General features: G+C 44.3%; 1 protein-coding gene across 8 annotated transcripts in view; it reads right to left on the bottom strand.

Annotated features, from left to right (window-relative positions):
- The window catches only part of MYRIP (myosin VIIA and Rab interacting protein), a 348,446-nt gene that overhangs the window by 42,345 nt on the left and 285,691 nt on the right, over positions 1 to 20,410 (bottom strand). For all 8 annotated transcript variants that reach the window (XM_073333104.2, XM_073333103.2, XM_073333105.2 and 5 more), the window contains 2 exons: positions 6,779 to 6,956; positions 1,972 to 2,627 (listed from right to left, as the gene is read on the bottom strand). In XM_073333104.2, coding sequence (XP_073189205.2) covers positions 1,972 to 2,627; positions 6,779 to 6,956 — 834 coding nt within the window. The remainder of the gene's footprint in view (positions 1 to 1,971; positions 2,628 to 6,778; positions 6,957 to 20,410) is intronic.

The following is a 20,410-nucleotide window of genomic DNA, read 5'->3' as shown; positions in this document are numbered from 1 at the left end:
AACCACCTGGTCCCTCATGAATAATGGGGCTGAAGCCAGCAGGGCCATGGCCAGCGACAGGACCAAGAACCACAGCAGCAAAAGCAGCAGCATGTCGGGCCGCCACTCACAGGAGCCAGAGCCCAGCCCTGGCAGCTTCTCCAGCCTGGCTGTGCCACCCCCAAACCCTGCCTACTGGGGTGGACACCAGGCTCACTGGCAGCTGTCCCTAGTCACGCTAGTGTGTGCAAGCAGCTAGCATGATCCCAGACAGGAGTCGTACACCGCTGCGGCTTAAAGTGCTGCTTGCATGACCCCGTTAGAAACACACCCACTAAGTGATGATTCCCCATTACAATTACATTTTGAGACCTATCAGGTAGCCAGCTTTTAATCCATTTAGTGTTTGCCATGTTAACTATATATTGTTTTAATTTTTAATTGAAAAGTTATGTAGTACTAAGCCAAATGCTTTACAGAAGTTTAAGTATATTACATCAACACTATTATCTTTATCAACCAAACTTATGTCATAAAAATATATCAGGTTAGTTTGACAGGATATATTTTCCATAAACTAATGTTGACTGGCATTAATTCTTTATTAACTGAGTCCCATATCAGCCACTCCATTATTTTGCCCAGGACTGATATCATGTACACAGGCCTATAATTACCTGGGTTGTCCCATTTACCCTTTTTAAATATTGACCCCACATTAGCTTTCTTCAAGTCTGCTGAAACTTCCCTGCTGTTCTAAGACTTATTGAAAATCAACAGTAACTGTCCACTGAGCTCCTCAGCCAGCTCTTTTAAAGCTATTGGATGCAAGTTATCCAGACCTGCTGATTTAACGACATGTAACTTTAGTAGATACTGTTTAACATCCTCCTGAGATATTAGTGGAATGGAAAAAGTGTTATCGTTGTCATATGATGAGACTGCATCATCTGTTTTCCCCCAAATACAGAACAGTAACATTTATTGAACACTTCTGCCTTTTCTGCATTATCACTGATAATTGTACCATTTCCATCTAGTAATGAACCAATACTATTGTCAGGATTCTTTTTGTTCCAATATACTTAAAAAACTCCTTTGTATTGTCCTTATCTCCACAATTTTTCCTTGTGTCCCTTTGCTTGTCTTGTCAATTTTCTACAATTGCTAGCTTCTTATTTATATTCATCGCTATCAACTTCCCCTTTCTTCCATTTGTTAAATTGTATTTTATTTTTTTATAGCTGCCTTCGCTTCCCCTCTAAGTGAGATCAGTTTTTAAACCAATATGGTATTCTTCCTCAATTGTGAATGTTTGGGCATCTACTAAAATGTTCTTAAACAATTACCAATTATAATTCATATTTTTCTGATTAAATTCTTCCTCCCAGCTAATTTGACTCTCAACTATTTTCAGCTTTGTGAAATTGGCCCTTTTAAAGCACCAAGCATACATATTGCTGGTTTGGACTTTAGTCTGTTTGCATATTATACATGGATTAAGTCATGATTACTTGTACCTAAACTACCATTAATTTTTAGTTCTGTGATCAGTTCTTTATTTGTCAAGATGAGGTCCTAATATAGAATTACCCCGTGATGGTAGCAACACTTGAGTCAAGTTGAATCAGGAAGTTGTCATCTATGATATTTTGAAATTCTAAGGATGTTTTAGTACTGTCAGCATGAGACCTCCAGCATATGTCCCTCAAACTGAAGTCCCCCATGACCACATCGATTTTTTCCCTACAGATTATAGATAGGTACTTACGGAGCTGGTCATCCTGTTCTCTAGTGTGATTTGGTCGTCTGTAGCAGATACATACAAGACCCCACCTTGTGCTTTACTTCTTAGGACATTCGAGATCATCTTCTGAGCTACCAGGGACTCAGAAACAGGTAATGACATTTTTGACAGTGTGCCACTCCCTCTCCACCCTCCCCACCCACTTTTGCTTACTCAATCCTTCCTATATAAGCAAATGTAGTTACCTGATTTATGCTCAAATTCTTCTTGTGGGTTTTTGTGTGATTTTTTCCTTCACGTAATTCTTCGGAGACAATTTTGCTCTTTCTCCACCTTCTAGACCTCTTTTCTAAATCATAATAGACTTCCTCAGTCTCACTGCTATCTGAATACTCTAAACTGTCAGCCTGTGGATTGAAATTTACATCCAGTTCTCCATGTAAATGTGCTTTTTCCACTCTGGGTTTGTCACTCTGAGTTCTCCTTTGTAGCCAGGGAAGCTTGCTAGTTTCTCTAGCCTCCCTTGAGGAATTTACTGAAGATGTTTCAGAATCAGAGTATACCGTCTCTGTATTGGTGTATAGCCCAGATGAAGGAGAGGTCACTGGCTGGTATGGATCACTGCCATAAGCCCATTCAGTATTGTACTGGGAATCGGTATAATAAGAATCCTCGGACAACTGCTTGGGCCTTCGACGCAGCTTGTTCAAGGCCACATTCCAGTCGTAGTCGTCCTCGCTATCCGAGCCCATCTCGTCATAAGCAGACACAACACTAGATTCATTCTCCAAAGCTTTGAATACTTGGCTCTTTGGTTTGGCAAGCATTCGAGGGCGAGGCAATGTAATGCTCTGCAAAGCCACCCAGTTCCCATCAGTGCTTTGTAAAACAGGAGGTGGACCTGTGAAATTAAAACAAGAACAAATCCCCTAATTATTACTTTATTATTTCAGTTTGACTGGCTGACTTTTGCACAGTCAAATAAAGATTTTAGCAGAGACTAGCCATTTGGGGTATCTGTGGGCTAGCTGCATGGGCTAGTGAGCGGAGTACGTACCCAGGCTCCTTGCCAGGGTTGTCTACCCATGCTGAAGCATGCACCAGGCTGTCTTTATTACTATTGCTACCCACACTAACTGGATTCAAGCAAGCTTGAGTAGGCTAGTCTGTGCACAGCTTCTGTTGTGTAGACTTACCCTTTATGATGGGACCAGCACAAGATAACGACAGACACAAATGAATATGTGGTATGCTACATAGATTTTATCATACCCTGAATCAGGGATCTTCCTGATTATCCCATTTTAATCGGAAGTCACCAAAGAATTCTCTGGGGACCTCTTTTTAAAATATATGTGACAATAGGGTCCAAGGTTAGGCTATACAGCCTGTTAGAAGCCTAACGTTCTAAAATTCAGAAAAGAAAAATATGCAAGAAATACTATCTACTCAAACTGTGAAGATTACATTGCTTCTAAATATAGACTCCATTGTTAACAGGACATGAAATTCTTTTAATGGGAAGTTTGAACATCTGATGGGTTTATTATTCATATTTCTCATAATGACTGTAGAACTAAACAGTATTGTGGATTTGCACACTCTTCTTAGCATACTGAATCAAATGATATCTGACATACAGATTTCTTTCAGACGCACAACTGACTGTTCAGATTAACCATTAGAAGGCCAGAAATACAAACTACAGGCAGAGCATTACTGTTCTAAAGTTTTAAGCTCTATTTTTACATGAACTGTTAAACTTAAAATATCAATATTTTTATGTATCTTTATGTATTTTTCTCCCCTCAATTTAGGTCTGTAAATATATGGAACTCAAGATCACAAATTTTATTTGGCACTCTTATTTTCCCAACACAGAACATACTTATGGAATAAATATGACATATAGTAGCCAGGCTTTGAGTTTTGGAACAATTTTTCCCTGGAGCATAAACAAAACTACAAACAAAAACAAAATCAAAACAAAAACCCCAGAACACTCCACCAACAAAATGGTAATTAAACTGAAAAGATCTGTCAGGCTTTTTATTTTTAATTATTAGTTTATTTAAATCTCTTTGGTCTGTTTTCATGCCCAAATTTTATGTTAATTCAAAGAAATTGAGTAAGTGCCTCAGGAAGTAATTCTGCCTCTTGCAAACAATTTTTGAAGATCTAAATCTGTTGACAGGCTTGGCTATTTAGTTTAGACCTGGCTTAATATGAACCAAGAACATTTGCCTTCTTTTATGCCACAGAAAAATTAAAAATTTGTAACAAAAGGGGTGACACCAGTTGGTGCAGGGTAAGAAAATTAACAAAGATCCAATACTATAAAGTTAAATGTGAAACAAATGCAAGCCATATGGTGTGGAAGAAGTTTGTTTTCCCTCCTCAAATACTGTAGCAAGACAATGTAAGGTCTGGAAGGCCCCAGACTTGTACTACTGTTTGCCCCGGGGAATACTTACACATGCAGGTGTGACGTCTTACAGACAGAGTTGCCGGTATGTGGGTTCACTCTGAGGGAACAATCTCCAAATTGCACAGTACGGTTGAGACACTGGGGTGTTGGTAAAGTAAAAACTGTCTATGCTGATAACAAGTATTGTGTGGTGGCTAAAAAGAACCACTTCTGGTATGGACCAGAGAATGTTATTTTAATTAGCCTCTGTTCTGTTTGACAAGTATATTTCCTGTGGTAATAAATGTTTTGTTTGTATTTTGTACCAATTTTTTATAATGTAATTAAAATAAAAGCAAAATTTAAAACAACAAAAATATGCTTTAAAGACAAACTAAGCTTACAATGTAAAATCATACCCTAGTGGGCTAAACCATAGGAGGTAAGATTCTATGCCCTGCTTTGTACTTTAAGCCTAGCGTTAATAGTAATTCAAATAATTACAACTACTATGGCCTTAAAAGCGTGTTGCTGGGTAATAAACTTAAAAAAAGAAACAGAAAATAAAAACTATAATGCAAATAAAACAAATGCTAATATAAAAAAGACAAAATAAAAGCAGTGGAATGTAGTCCTGGCTTGACATGAGTGATTGGACACGGGGAAGGCCTCATTTCTTGGGAGACAGGATTAGGAAGGCAAATGGATCAGTAGGCTAGGAACAGAATGTCTGTACTACCTAAGATAAGGGGGAACACCAGCCAACCATTTACAAAGGACAAGGTAACAATGGATAAGCCTGGAAAGTAAAATGAGGTAACGAGTAAGTTGTTCAGTGACTGTGCGCTATACAGGGATTGGTTTCTACCAAGTGACCAAGCCAATCCCAAAACATGTGATGCAATGAATAGTAAATGCAATATATTGTGTGAATGCATATAAAGGCAGAGGTCTGTTGGGTAACTTTGAATGTGTGGTATGTCCTATATCCACCCCTATGCTTGAGTCTGATCAACTCAGTACAGCTTTGATGTCTGCCAAATAAAGGAACCTGAGTGACAAGACTGGTGTTGAACCGAGTTCTTCAAGGACTGAACGTGTCTCGGGGGAACCCCAACATTCAATGCTTAACTAGTTAAATTCAATCTAGTTGTGCTTCTGCCCATTGTCCCAAAACACATACAAAGTTCATGCTCATTTGTTCTGAGTAGCTGCTGCCTGCCTGTGGCATAGCTGAATTTGTTAAAATTTATTTTAGTTGATTAGAAAAGTGAAGTAAGTTAGCTGATTAGCAGGGGGAAGGCAACAACATACAGAGAAGTTACCTACAAAAAGCAACATTGACTTTAACCCTCCTGCTAATGACGTCAAAGGCTGTTTATTAGAAACCTGTTTGATATAAATCAAAAGGCACTTGCCTGTCGTAACAAAAGACATGAGGCACAAATTGTGGCATCGCCGGTGCCTTACATTATGAATTATTTATGGAAAAATAAGAATGGCCAGAGAAATGAGCTCAGTGTGGAACTGGTCATGTGTAAATGAAAATTCAGAGCCTGTTTCTGTGCCACCTGGCCCTTGTGCAGTCATTTACATCTATACAAAGTCATTGCAAAGTAGATGTAAACACCACTAATTTAGGGCTAGTCTCCCAGCACTCTAAAAAACCCACCTCCACGAGGGGCGCGGCTCCCAGCACTGGGGCACTGTTTACACCGGCGCTGAAACTTGCTGAACTCTAGGGGGTGTTTTTTCACACCCCTGAGTGAGAAAGTTGCAGCGCTGTAAAGTGCCAGTGTAGACAAGCCCTTAGAGTGGTTGAGATTTACACCCACTTTTCACAGGTATAACTAACTAATCGAGGTGCATGGCAGTGGGGAATCAGACTGCTGGTGTTTACTACTACTATACTAAGCTACTGGTTGAGATCCTCTTGGACTTTGTGTGTTTTAACCAAAAGCTGCAAACCAGGGCAGGTGGGTTTACTCATAAGTCAATGCGATACCTATTAAATATCAAATAGCCTCTACAGGACACCCGTGTGTTATCTCAACAGTGAACTCAGACGACAAACAGGAACTAGTCTGAGCAAGGGACCCTTAGAAAGTAATTGTATCAACTTGTCACTAAGCTATGGTTAAGTAATTGCTAAGTACTAAATGACTGTGTCATTGACTTCAGTGGGACTTAAATGGGTGCTTAACTTTAAGCACAGGCTTAAATGCTCTGCTGAATCCAGGCCTTGGACAGGAATCCTACCCAAAAGAATAACACTTTCTATATGAATGACAAGAGGTTACCTGGAGCAGAAGTTAGCACAGCAATGAATATTTCATTAGCTCACTGTTTACTATTACTTTATTGTCATTTTATGCACCAAGGGCCAAATTCTGAAGTCCTTATTCAGGGAAAACTAGTAGTATCATAATTAGTGTCATTGTTTGATTATTGTCGTCATACTAGGCATCACAAAGTTAGTGCAGGCTTTTTCTTTTTCCATTTAGTGCTTGACCCAGCTCTCAGTGAAGTCAATGGGAGCTTTGCCACTGACTTCAATAGGAGCAGGACTGGGTGCTTACTTCAAGTTTAATTTGTTCAACAGGAAAAACAGAAGAAAGTGTCATACTGGTACTATAAATATTTACTTGTTTCATTCAGTCTGTCCACACTTTTCCAGCTAGGTAACGCAGACAGTTTGTGTTCCCTCTGTCTCCTGACTAGGCCTTTCTGCTGCCTCCAGAGAATCTCAGGCATAGAAGACACCAGGTCCAGATCTTTGCTTGGTGTATCTTCACTAGTCAGTGAGAATGCAGACTGAGACCTCTGTTGAAATAAAATTCAAAGAACATTATCTAAAAATAGAAGTAGCCAACTATTGAAGTATTAATTCAAATTAGCAGTAAACAGTAACATTCTGCTAATTGGGTAAGTGCATGTCAAAGAAGTGCAGGGAATGAAATTAGCCTGAGAATGGAATATTATTAGTTCAAAACAACATTCTTGGGCTTGGACAGCACGTTTACATGCATTTAAAATGCTATTGCTTCCTGTGAGGAAGGCAGAGATTTGTTTGTATTGCTAGGCACAAGATTAAAAGTAGTTACCCAAGGTGAAGCAGTATGAATTTGTCAGTCTGGGAGTGCTGCTTGAAAGCATCAGTCCACTTACATGTTAGCCAGGGACAAGCCCAGAACAGTGACACAGAACATTCTGATGTACTGCTTCCAGTGGCGCCAAATTTAAGAGGTTAAAAGAAAAGAAAAGAAAATCGAACAGAAAAACCAAAATAAACCTGCATCTCCAGCAGCTTTAATTCTTGGATTCTTCTGCCTGCCAGGGAACGCACATAAACCAAGAGCAGAACAGAGCAGGATCCAGGCAATGGACTCCACAAATTCTTATACTGTGTTTGCTACCCATTTCTAACACAGGGTCTGTTATAGCAGATCATTCAAAGGGAATGTAAGTTATGAGACAAGGTACTACTGAGATGGAGCAGTGATTCCATATCTGTGGGGAAGGTGTTTTCTTTAGGAACCAAATAAGCAGGTCAGTCATTTTAGTTCATGTTTAGCCACAGCACCAGATAATGACATTACACAACAGTGGGGGTAGAGTGAGGGCCCAGTGAACCAAATGAGAAAATACAATGAAATATAAAGGTGTATACCACCCTCTTATTTTGTAAACAATCATTTTTTGGGGGGGTTGGTGGGATACCCATGCACTCTGCTGGAAGTTTTAGAACTTGAGTCCTATTATTAGGTTTGCGGCTCTATATTTAGGCATCTAAATTGTTGCCTCATTTGCAGAGATGCCAAGCACCTGCAGGTCCCATGGATTGCACAGGGATTTGTGGGCGCTCAGGCCATTTATTTCTACAAATCAGGCCACTTATTTAGGTGTAGAAATTTGGATAAAGAACCCTAACTTCAGGCACTTGACTTCAAAATTTTTGTTGATTATCAGTCAATATCGTTTAGCTGCACAATTTTTGTTAACAGATAATTTTGCTTCCAATTACAGCGTGTTCTTAGACAGCCTGAATGCCATAGACATTGCATTTACCAACGGCAGCCTACTATTTCCAGTTCACTCTTGTGGACTAAAATCTCTGTCATTAGAGAGTACAAGCAAGGGATTGTCTTTGTAGGCCCCGGTCAAATGAAAGGATTTGCTTTGAAGTTGTGCAGCATCTTTATGCAGGGGTTGGTGACATTTTTAGGGCTCTGTATTTTTCAACTGGTGTCCAAACACTTGACCAAAGCAGTTAATCTGAAAGGGCCAGACCCTCAGCTGCATCAGAGATCTGCTTCACATGAGCAGGGATGAAAGAGGTGGCAAAGTTTACTTTAAGCTATTTTTGTTTCCACTCTGTCCCTCACTCCAAATGATCCCTGGGGCAGCATCAGGGCTAGTCTAAATCCCTTTGGCTTGTAGCAGCCCCTTAGGGGCCAATATGCTGCCTAGAGATTGCCAAGTGCTGCTTCTCTGGCCACGGCCCCCGCTCCTGCCAGAAGCATCCCTATGCCCGCTAGGGATTCCCCCATGCCAGAGGAATTAATTGTGAATCACTCAGTACTCTTGGCTTAGTTCTATGATTTCATAAGGGAATTAGTAAAAAGGCAATGAATCAAGCAAGAGGGATTAGTGGGGCTTCAGGACTTCGAGGATCTGGGAAAATGCCAGAATATTGTCCTAGATTTGTACCTTCCTTAACATTGTAAAGGCTTTGTAATATTGTTAACACTGCCAATGCAGAGCCACAAGTTCTAGCACGATACACTGGAGTATTCCATTTCAGCTCAATGGCACATGTTAATTAATAGACCCCTGAGAACTGAGAACATTGTATAAAATAATTGTGAGTTGCACTGGATGGTATTCACTTATATAACAAAAATCTTCAACATGTGAAAATAAATGACACATACCTCTAAATACCTGTATATAGAGTACAAGTAAAGCTCTCTCACGCGGAATTTTAAAAAGTTGGGCTAAGCCAATTTTTTTTTTTAAATTAAAGGAAACTGTTCTGAAGCTGAACCAATCTGTGTGACTTCAGTGAACATTACCTTAAATGGTAATAGTTGCAACTAGAAAAAACATATGTACTATGGCAGTTACGACAACTGAAATAAATTAGAGAAGGAAAACTTTTTTCTGTACTTTTGAGTGTGTTTACTTTGTGCATTTGAAAGCACAGTCAGCAGCACCGTCTCCCTTGAAGTCAGCCAGTCATTTACTCCCTGGAAAGACCTTTATAGACAACAGGGTATTTTATCAGAAAGAGGAATTATTTCATATCAATCACTTTACCATTAACAAAAAACAACATTACACCTTTGGAGCCCAGTCAATTTCAAAAGACATATCTATATGTAAGCCATTTTAGACCTTGGACCAGATCGTCACCTGGTTTAAACCAGCTGAGGATCTAGCCCCTGGACTTGTTTTAAAAGTTCCACTATTAAAACATGGTGCCAACAGTTACACTAACTGCTTTTGATGTAGAGTTTTGCTTTATACTTGGATTTCATTCTACTCTTCAAAATTTCATCAGATAAAACTAGTAAAGTTATTTTAATTTCACTGCATTCTGGTGGGAAATCAGGAGATATGGGGTCCATAGCAAGCTCTGCCACTAACTTGTTGTATGAACTTGGGCAAGTTCATACAAGGAGACTTGTGCTATGCAACCACAACTGCTGTTCCCCAGGAAACCTCCAACAAGAGCAGGATGGAGAAAGGGGCCTCAGCCAAGGCTAGCGTCAGGCCACCTTCATCCCTTCTTTGCTCTTTATGGGCTTGGCATCAGCATCTGCCTCAGGTTGCTCTACCGGAGCTACTCCTTCCCCTCCCCTTTTTGGTGATGCCATGTGATGTCCCAAAGGGCTCAAGGACAGAAGAAAGTCAGGCAAAGCTCAGAAGAGAACAAGTCCATCCATCATGTCCAAATCCCCTAATTCAGCATTCCAGTCCAAGGACGGAAGCGCGGGCAGCAGAGACCTAACAGCTTGCTGCCAAACCAGCACTCCATGCTGCTTATTCAAAGCTCCATTTACTCCTGGATCGGGAGAGGTTTGAATTCAATGGAGCTGACTGCATTCAAAAAAGCCCTTGTGAAGCTATTTCGCATTGCTGATGTCAGCTTTAGATTGGGGTTAGAAGCTAGGTAATAAGATTGTGTTTTATTAAGATAACCAGGGGGATAATTGAAATTGGTAACAGTTAAAATCACTGGTGCAAGCACCAGAAACCCAGGCAGCTATAGATAAAAAGGAGTCAGCATTCATGTGCAGTGCAGGAAGAAAGGGGAAGAGAAGCATGTCCTGAGATGAGAAGAAAACAGACTAAATTTGGCCGAGATACTTCAGCTAAATGGCTTCTTCAGCATCCAAAACACAGAAGCAGGCATTTAGCTAGAACATGTGTCAACAGGTTCCATTTCTGTAATATGACATACATTTATGATGAGTTCTGAGCCATGGATGATTTGGGATCTGCTTTTGGTTCCTCCACAATTAATGGTGAGGGCAACCTGAGAGTTAGGCATTTAGTGGCAGATCAACAGATGCCATTGGTCATAGAAGAACCAGAGTATTATGGGATGGGATTTAAGGAGCTCAGGTAAGGGCTGGCGCCTGGGTGTGCTTCCGTATACACAGATACTGAAAGGTGGTTGGGGTTGAGCGTGACATATCTGCAACTATGTGGATCCACTGGCAATGTGCCCCACCTACGGGAGATGTAACCCAAGCAGAGGCTACTGAAGCTTTGAATCTGCAGTAGTGGCTGTAAAGTGGCTCTACAATCTAGGAATAAGATTTATTCTCCTTAGTCCTGCACCATCCCCTGTGCCAAGTATTGTTACTTGAGTTTGGCACATACATTACAGCACTATATTAAAGTGCCCGAAGGAATCTTTAGTGCACACCAGCAGGGTCTACACAGATGAATTAATGAGCAACGTTAGTGTGCTTTAGAAATAACACCCCAGGAATGCACATTACCCCACCATGCAAACAACCCATAAGTCCCATTTTGAAAGAATGACTTGGACTCTTAGGAACTTAGGGTCAGATTTTTAAAGGTATTAGGCACCCATGGGAGTCAGGCGTATAGGGGCTTTTGAAAATCTCAGTAGCCGCCTATCTGTATCTTTAGGCAGCTAAATATCTTTAAAAATCTGCCCTTCATCCCACTGATTTTCAGTCAGGTTTAGGCTCCTATGTCAATTTTTGAAAATGGGACTTAGGTGCTTTTAAAAAATGTATCCTGAGTGTATAAAGTTTGATTTTAGTGGCGCAAGACTGTTCCATGTTTGTACAGCAGCTAGCACAATGGGGTCCTGGTCCATGACTAGGACACCTAGATGCTACAGTAATGCAAATAAAAATAATAATAAATGTAGGTATTAAAGGCAGAGAGTGTCTGCTTGATCTGTAGCAAGATTAGCCATCTACCATAGCAATGGGCTCTTTGCAGTTGGCCAAACTGAATTGCGGTTAGTGCACCTACCACGCCAAACGACACACAGAAATAAGAAAGGCCCCCTACTGGGTCAGACCAAAAGTCCATCTAGCCCAGTATCTGGGTCTTCAGACAGTGATCAACGCCAGGTGCCCCAGAGGAAATGAACGGAACAGGTAATCAAGTGATCCATCCCTGGTCGTCCATTCCCAGCTTCTGGCAAACAGAGGCTAGGGACACCATCCCTGTCCATCCTGGCTGATAGCCACAGATGGACCTATGCTCCATGAATTTATCTAGTTCTTTTTTTGAACCCTGTTATACTCTTGGCCTTCACAACATCCTCTGGCAAGGAGTTCCACAAGTTGACTGTGCGTGGTGTGAAAAAATACTTCCTTTTGTCTGTTTTAAACCTGCTGCCTATTAATTTCATTTGGTGCCCCCTAGTTCTTGTGTTATGAGAAGGAGTAAATAACACTTCCTTATTTACTTTCTCCACACCAGTCATGATTTTATAGACCTCTATCGTATCCCTCCCTTTCTCGTCTCTTTTTCAAGATGAAAAGTCCCAATCTTATTAATCTCTACCATGGATTTATATAGAGGCAATATGATATTTTATGTCTTATTATCTATCCTTTCTTAATGATTCTCAACATTCTGTTTGCTTTTTTGACTACCGCTGCACATTGAGTGGATGGTTTCAGACAACTATCCACAATGACTCCAAGATCTCTTTCTTGAGTGGTAACAGCCAATTTAGACCCCATCATTTTATATGTATAGCTGAAATTATGTTTTCCAGTGTGCATTACTTTGCATTTATCAACACTGAATTTCGTCTGCCATTGTGTTGCCCAGTCACCCAGTTTTGAGAGATCCTTTTGTAGCTCTTCACAGTCTGCTTGGGACTTAACTATCTTGGTTCATTTTTTTTTCTTTTTTTAGCCAAAAGTTCCGTTTCTCCAAGTGGATCAATAACTGTAAGTGTTCCATTTTTTTTTAAACTAACTATAAAGCTTCCTAGCCACAATGGAATAATTTTTAAAAAGTACATCAACCTTCATTCAGTGCAATCAATAAACACACCAGCAGGTGGCACTGTAACCAAACATGTCATTCAGTTTTGTGACCTGCATATACTTTTTTCTTCTTTGGTTGTTGCAAGGTGCAAATCACTGTACAATCTTAGTGCAATATGTCACAGATTGGAAACTAAGGTTATAGTATTGACAGAAATTTGCAGACACTTTGCTGTGATGAGGCCACTCTCTTCCTGTAAAATCCTGTCTAGTGGCATTCTGCTGTAAGAATATTTGTTAGGAAAAAAATACCAGGCACTTCGTTCCTAATGAATGATTAGAGCTGTCTTTTGATGGACAGAACTGACTGTATTGGAATGGCACTGCTTTTTCTATACACAGACAGTTCATTGGGAGGTTTCAACCTAAGAAGAAGACAGTGTGGTTCTTAACTGATTGGAGGGGACCGGTAACGCTGTCCGCACACAATGTCTCCTATCACGTAATGAATACAAATGTACACTTTATAACGCTCACTGCTATAACACTATTGGAGAGCGAATGTTCGTGAACCCTGGTTTATAAATAAACTACACAAAGGACCGTCAGTGTAACCTCAACTTTTTTAAATCGCTCTTACAATGTCTGAATGAGGGGTTAAAGTTCTTTGGGCACATTTTGGAATGTATTTACATGGGATCAACAGGAGTATTTTTATTTACCTGAATATTTTCAGGGGAGATATAAATATATCCATTTTTCTATTGCTCTCTTCTTCCCAACGCCACCCCAAAAAAGAAAAGAATGGAAGTTTATTCATCACTCGATAAAAAACGGTTACTCACCCTTTTTGTAATGGTTGTTCTTCGAGATGTGTTGCTCATATCTATTCCAGTTAGGTGTGTGCACGCGCCGTGTGCATTGATGTCGGAAACTTTTCCCTAGCAGCTATCCGTCGGGCCGGCTGTGGAGCCCCCTGGAGTGGCGCCGATATGGCGCTCTACATATGACCCTGCCGGCCCGACCCCCCTTCAGTTCCTTCTTGCTGGCATCTCTGACAGAGGGGAAGGTGTGTGTGTGTGTGTGGGGAATGGAATAGATATGAGCAACACATCTCGAAGAACAACAGTTACAAAAAGGGTGAGTAACCGTTTTTTCTTCTTTGAGTGCTTGCTCATATCAATTCCAGTTAGGTGACTCCCAAGCTTTACCTTGGAGGTGGGGTCGGAGTCAAGGTATTGCAGACAGAAGAATTTGCCTTGCTGGAGGCCGCATCATTACGAGATTGGTGGACGATGGCGTAGTGCAACGTGAAGGTGTGCACCAAAGTCCATGTGGTAGCCCTGCAGATTTCCTGGAGGGGTAAATGTGCCAGGAAAGTTGTTGATGAGGCCTGAGCTCTCATGGAGTGAGCATTAACAACAGGCAGAGGGACGTTCGCCAAGTTATAACAAGCGCAAATACACGCAGTGATCCAGGAGGATATCCGCTGGGAAGAGACCGGCACACCTTTCATTCGTTCTGCTATAGCGACGAACAACTGGGTTGTTTCACGGAACGGTTTTGTTCGATCTACGTAGAAGGCGAGTGCCCATCTAACATCCAGTGAATGCAGCTGCTGCATCTTGAAGGTTGGTGTGCGGTTTTGGGTCGAAAACTAGCAGGAAAATATCCTGGCTGACATGGAAACGGGATTCGACTTTTGGCAGGAAGGCTGGGTGAGGCCTAAGCTGTACTTTGTCTTTATGAAAGATGGTATACGGTGGCTCACACGTGAGGGCCCATAGCTCAGAAACGCGTCGTGCTGAGGTAGTGGCCACTAGAGAGGCAACCTTCCAGGAGAGGGAGAGGTAGAGGAGTGAGCAGGAAGCTAACGGCTCAGAAAGAGGACCCATGAGACGAGAAAGGACTAAATAATGTCCCAGGCCAGCACAGGGGGCTTCATCGGGGGATGGATCTTTTCCAGTCCCTTTAGGAAACGTCCCACGATGGGGTGTGCAAACACAGAGCTCCCGGAAGCACCCGGAATGCAGAGATAGCTGCGAGATGGACCTTAAGAGAACCAAATGCCAGGCGCTGGTCTTTCCAGTGCACCAGATAGTCCAGGATGCACGGAATTGAAGCCTGAAGTGGGGGCACCTGCCGTTGGGCACACCAAATAGAAAACCTTTTCCACTTTGCTTTGTACATGATCCTGGTAGAAGGTTTGAGGCTTTCCAGGAGCACCTGCCTCACCGGGTCCGAACAGGCAAGCTCTGCCTGGTTCAACCATGGATCCTCCAGGCCATGAGGTGGAGTGACTGGAGGTCCGGGTGGAGGAGACGACCGTGATTCTGTGAGATGAGATCGGGAGTGAGAGGTCGACGCACTGGGGACCAGATTGACAGGTCCAAGAGGGTGGAGTACCAGCACTGTGAGGCCAAGCTGGGGCCACCAGTATGATGTCTGCCTTGTCCCTGTGAACCTTGATAAGCACCTTGTGGATGAGTGGAAATGGCGGGAAGGCGTATAGTAGTTGACCGGACCATGGAGTCAGGAAGGCATCTGCAATCAAACCCAGGCTGTGACCCTGGAAGGAGCAGAAGGTTGGACACTTCCTGTTGGCCCGCGTGGCAAACAGACTGATTTTGGGAAACCCCCAGCTGTGGAAGATGGAGTGGATAATGTCCAGACGAATCGACCATTCATGTGTAAGGAAACATCTACTCAAGCTGTCAGCCAGTACGTTCTGAACGCCCGGCAGGTATGAAGCTTGGAGAAGGATGGAGTGGGCTAGACAGAATTCCCATAGTAGGAGGGCTTCCTGACAGAGAGGAGACGACCGGGCTCCGCCATGCTTGTTTATATAAAACATGGCTGTGGTATTGTCGGTCAGCACCGCTATACAACGACCCTGGAAGCAGGACAGGAATGCTTGGCATGCGAGGCGGATAGCCCTGAGTTCCTTGATGTTGATATGCAGAGCCAGGTCCTCTATTTGCCATAGGCCCTGAGTCACCAGGTTCCTGAGATGCGGTCCCCAGCCTAGTGTGGATGCATCCATTACCAGGGTCAGAGTGGGCCGGGGAGCGTGGAATGGAACCCCAGCACCCACCATGTGGGGGTCCAGCCACCAATGGAGAGAATCGAGGGTATGTCCCGGAACGGTGAGCACCATGTCCAAACTGTTGCGGCCGGGGTGGTATACGGACGCAAGCCATGCCTGCAGGGGCCTGAGCTGCAACCTGGCATGCTGCACCACGTAAGTGCAGGACGCCATGTGGCCCAGCAGCTTGAGACACTGCCTCAAAGGCTGGTGATTATGTGCGCGAGGGCTAGACGTTGGGCCTCTGGGAGGAATGCTCTCACCTGGTTCACATCCAGGACTGCCCCAATAAATTCTATTGTTCGGGTTGGGGTGAGAACAGACTTGTTGACATTGAGAATGATGCCCAAGCGGTCAAACATGTCTCTGACCATTTGCACCTGTGATTCTACGTGCTGGTGAGACCGGCCTTGTATGAGCCAGTAGTCCAGGTACGGGTAGACATGCACGTGACGGAGGCGAAGAAAAGCTGCCAAAACCATCATGCATTTGGTGAAGATGTGAGGAGCCATGCACAGGCTGAACGGAAGGGCCGTGAACTGATAATGCATCTTGTTCACAACAAAGATGAGAAAATGTCTGTGAGATGGGGTGATTGAAAAGTGAAAATAAGCGTCCTTCATATTGAGGGCGGCGTACCAGTCTCCTGGATCCAGTGAGGGAATGATCGTGCTCAAGGAGACCATGCATAACTTCAAGTTGACGATGTACTTGTTGAGTTCCCTGAGGTCCAGAATGGGCCGTAGGTCCCCTTTTGCCTTGGGGACGAGGAGATAGCGTGAGTAGAAACCCTTGCCTCTGAGTTCCTGCAGCACCTCCTCCATGGCTCCTAGAGTGAGGAGGGACTGGACCTCCTGGATAAGGAGTTGCTCATGAGAGGGGTCCCTGAAGAGGGATGGGGCAATGGGGGTGAGAAGGAGTAGAAGTGGATAGAATAGCCCGCCTCTATCATGCGGAGGACCCACTGGTCTGATGTAATAAGGGACCATGCATGGTAGAAGAAGGATAGACGGTTCAGAAAAGGAGGATAGCTGGCCGGGTTGTGGACTGGTAATCCGTCCTCGTGATCATCTTCAAAAAGGGCGCTTAGAGCCCGGAGGGGGCTTGGACTGTCCCTGGCCTTGTCCAGGAGGAAGGCACGGTGGCCTACGCAGAGTGTATCTGCTCCTCCTGCAGGAGAAGTCCTGCCTGGGTCTAGTGGAGAAAGACCACTGCTGGGTGGGCTGGGGCTTAAATGGCTTTCTTTGAGTCGTCAGGGTATGCACACCGAGAGACTTAACGGTATTGTGTAAATCCATCAGGCTATGCAATCTAGAACTGGTTTGTTCAGCGAAGAGGCCCTGACCATTGAACGGGAGGCCCTGGATCATTTGCTGAACTTCCAGCGGGAGATCTGAGCACTGGAGCCAGGCATTATGCCACATGGTGATGCCAGATGCCAGTGTACGTGCTGCCATGTCCGCGGCATGCAGGGAACCTTGGAGAGAAGTCTGGGCCACCAGTCTGCCCTCCTCACTAATGGCTCCTAGTTCCAGCCGTGAATCAGATGGGAGAAGCTCCTTGAACTTCTGAATAGCAGACCAGAAATTATAGCTGTATCTGCTAAAGATTGCAAGTTGATTAGCGATCTGGAGGGAGAGGCCACCCATACAATAAACCTTTCTCCCAAAGAGATCCAGGTGTTTCGCATCTCTTGATTTAGGGGTGGGCCCCTGCTGATCCTGCCTTTCTTTTTCATTTATTGCGTCCACCACCAGGGAGCATTGTGGGGGATGGGTGAAAAGATATCCATAACCCTTAGTGGGGACAAAGTAGTTTCTTTTGGCCCCTTTGGCCATGGTGGGAATGGAGGCCAGAGTTTGCCAGATTGTTTTGGCATTTGACTGTATAGTTTTTACAACTGGCAGGGCTACCCTAGAAGGTCCTTCTGGTGTCAGAATGTCCACCATAGGGTCCTCTTCTTCTACCACCTCTTCCACCTGGAGGTTCATGATCAGGGCCACCCGTTCCTGCAGGGCCCTGTAGTCCACGGATGGTGGGCCGGATGTGGACGTACCCGCCACTGCCCTGTCAGGGGAAGATGAAGAGGATATGACCAGCAGGACCGGGTCCGAAACAGCCCCTTGGTCTGCTGGGTCCAGTTCCTCCTGAACACCGGGAGCAGCCTCCACCAGCGGTGGGGCTGGGTCCAGAATTTGTATGGGGTCTGGAGGAGGGTTGAGGTTGAGGGTTGCCTCGGGAAGACACAACCCACATCAAGAATGTGATGGCGGAGGGACGCCGGGAGGGGTGCCCTGGATCTGGTGGTACGCCCAGGCAGTCCAGAACTGCCACTTGGGCTGCCAGTGGGGTGCTGAAGCGTCCTGTCCAAGACTGCCTGGACCTGATCGGGGTACCTCCAATGCTCCTGATGCGCTGCCTGACCTAAGGGAGGGTGACTGGGAGCGGGACGACCAAGTAGGGGCAGTGGGTGGCTGAGCCAAGGAAGGCTCCACGTCCCCCGACTGGAGGAATGGGTACCGTGAGGAATGACGAGATCCGGATGATGACCGGCGGTGCCGTTGTGGAGAGCGGTACTGTGAGATTGACTGGCACCTAGAAGTTGGGCTTCGCCTTGATGGGGAGTAGCATCGAGAGTGCAACCGCGACTGCTGCCGTGCTGCGATGGAGAGCGGTGCCGCGATGAGGAGCGATGCTGCTGTGTGGAATGGTATCAGTCTGAGCAGTGCCACGAGTCACAGCATAACCCAGACCTTGAGGATCAGGGCTGTGAGACCAGTGATGTGAGTTGGAGTAGTGCCGCAAGTCAGACCGGCGCGTAGCATACGTGCGGTGCTGGGACTCGGAGCAGTTCCGGGACTCAGAATGGTGCAGTGATGGTGGTCTGGGGGCAGACAGCCCAAACATTGCCGGTTTGCCTCTTGATGGTACTGGGGCTCAAGATGGTGGAGGCCTTGAGACCGGGGACTTGGACGCCATCATTTCAATGAGCCCTCTAGCAGCCTCAAAGGTGTCCAGTGTGGAGGGCAGCATGACCTCCTCTACCTGCAGGGAGTCTGGCTGTGTGGGGCTTCCTGGGGGAACGGAGGCCCATGCAGGTTGAGGCCTACTGGAGAGCTGTCAGTCTTATGGCTGTGATCCACACCGTGCCCTGCTGGGGGTATGGCATCCGCCTCAAGCCTTTATGGAAGCTTTCCTATGGCCTGCTTTTTACGGGCAGCCGGGGAGTAGGAGGGGTGCCGGGGGGAACACTTCTGGGCCCTGGGGGATCGCTGACCCCTAGGGGGGTGTGCCGAGTCCTTTGTCGGTGCTGAAGACTGCACTGCTGCAGGAGCGCACCGCACTGAGGCGCTCGGGGCTGGGTCTTGTGGCGGACGGGGAGCAGACTCCATGAGGAGTTGTTTTAGTTGAATATCCCTCTTCTTTCTAGTGTGCGGTTTTTGAATGCCTTGCAAATTTTGCACTTATCTGCCTGATGGGCCTCTCCCAGACACCGAAGACAGGAGTCGCGGGGGTCACCTCTGGGCATAGGCTTGCCGCAGGGGCTATAAGATTTGAAGCCCTGGGACAGCATGCCCTGGAGCCCCGTGGGGCACTCGTTGAAGGGAAAACCCCCTAACTGCTAAAGACTATATTTAACAACTAAAGATAATAATTAACTAACAATGGGTAACTATATACAAAGATAAGTAGGACAGCCAGGGAGCAGTGGAGCACTTGAGAGCAAGAGACCATTGTTCCAACAACTGTCACTGGCGGTAAGAAGGACCTGAAGGGGGGTCGGGCCGGCACGGTCATATATAGAGTGCCATATCAGAGAGACTCCAGGGGGATCCACAGTCAGCCCGACGGGTAGCTGCTAGGGAAAAGTTTCTGACATCCATGCACGCGGCGTGCACACACGCCTAACTAGAATAGATATGAGCAAGCACTCGAAGAAAAACTTCTCATTTCTATCTGAAAGCTAAAATGAGGATTAATAAAAATATTACAAGCACATTTGACTGAATTCTAGGAAGGTGACAGTCACTTTTGTTTTATTTTCTCATCCCTCTCTTATTTCACTGTACTTCAGCATCTAGATACAATAGATAAAAACCTCACCCTATACAATCCTTTAACTCAGGGATGAGCATCTTGTAATTACAATTTAAAATTTTTTTTCCAAAAGTAAATAATTTGCTGAGGTGCTGCTGCTGGAGAAAGGAGAAAACTGACAGGAGCTAACACATTGAAAACCAGGTGATTGGCACCCAGGTGATTGGGAGAATGTCCATGCAACACATTCTGGAGAATGTTTCAATTATTCTAAACAATAGATACCAGATTATGTCTAAACACCTGTTTATATTTTATCTGTATTTTTATATTTATACAATACATTTTACATGTATTTCTATAGCATGTTTTATGATGTACAGTAGTTAAAAGATGTGAATCGGTTTAGCTGGCATATATTTGCTGCTTTGTAATCCTTTCTTTGCTTCATGCTGCTGTCCTGTTATGTCTGCTACATAGGATCCACTTTTTTATACTTTCTTTGAAACGTTTTAATACTTTGTATAAAGTTTGGGACAAATGCTAAGAGGTGCTGAACACTTCCAGCTTCCACTGATTTCAATGCGTATTTTGTTTGAATAAGAGCCAAGTAAGGACTGCAGATTTTCAGCCCCTTCCTTTTGTCAAGCAAATCGTTT

The sequence above is a fragment of the Lepidochelys kempii genome, chromosome 2, assembly GCF_965140285.1.
Source record: "Lepidochelys kempii isolate rLepKem1 chromosome 2, rLepKem1.hap1, whole genome shotgun sequence".
In the NCBI taxonomy this organism is placed as follows: Eukaryota; Metazoa; Chordata; order Testudines; family Cheloniidae; genus Lepidochelys; species Lepidochelys kempii.
Note: the sequence above shows the minus strand (reverse complement) of the source record. Positions and strands in the feature narration are given on the sequence as shown.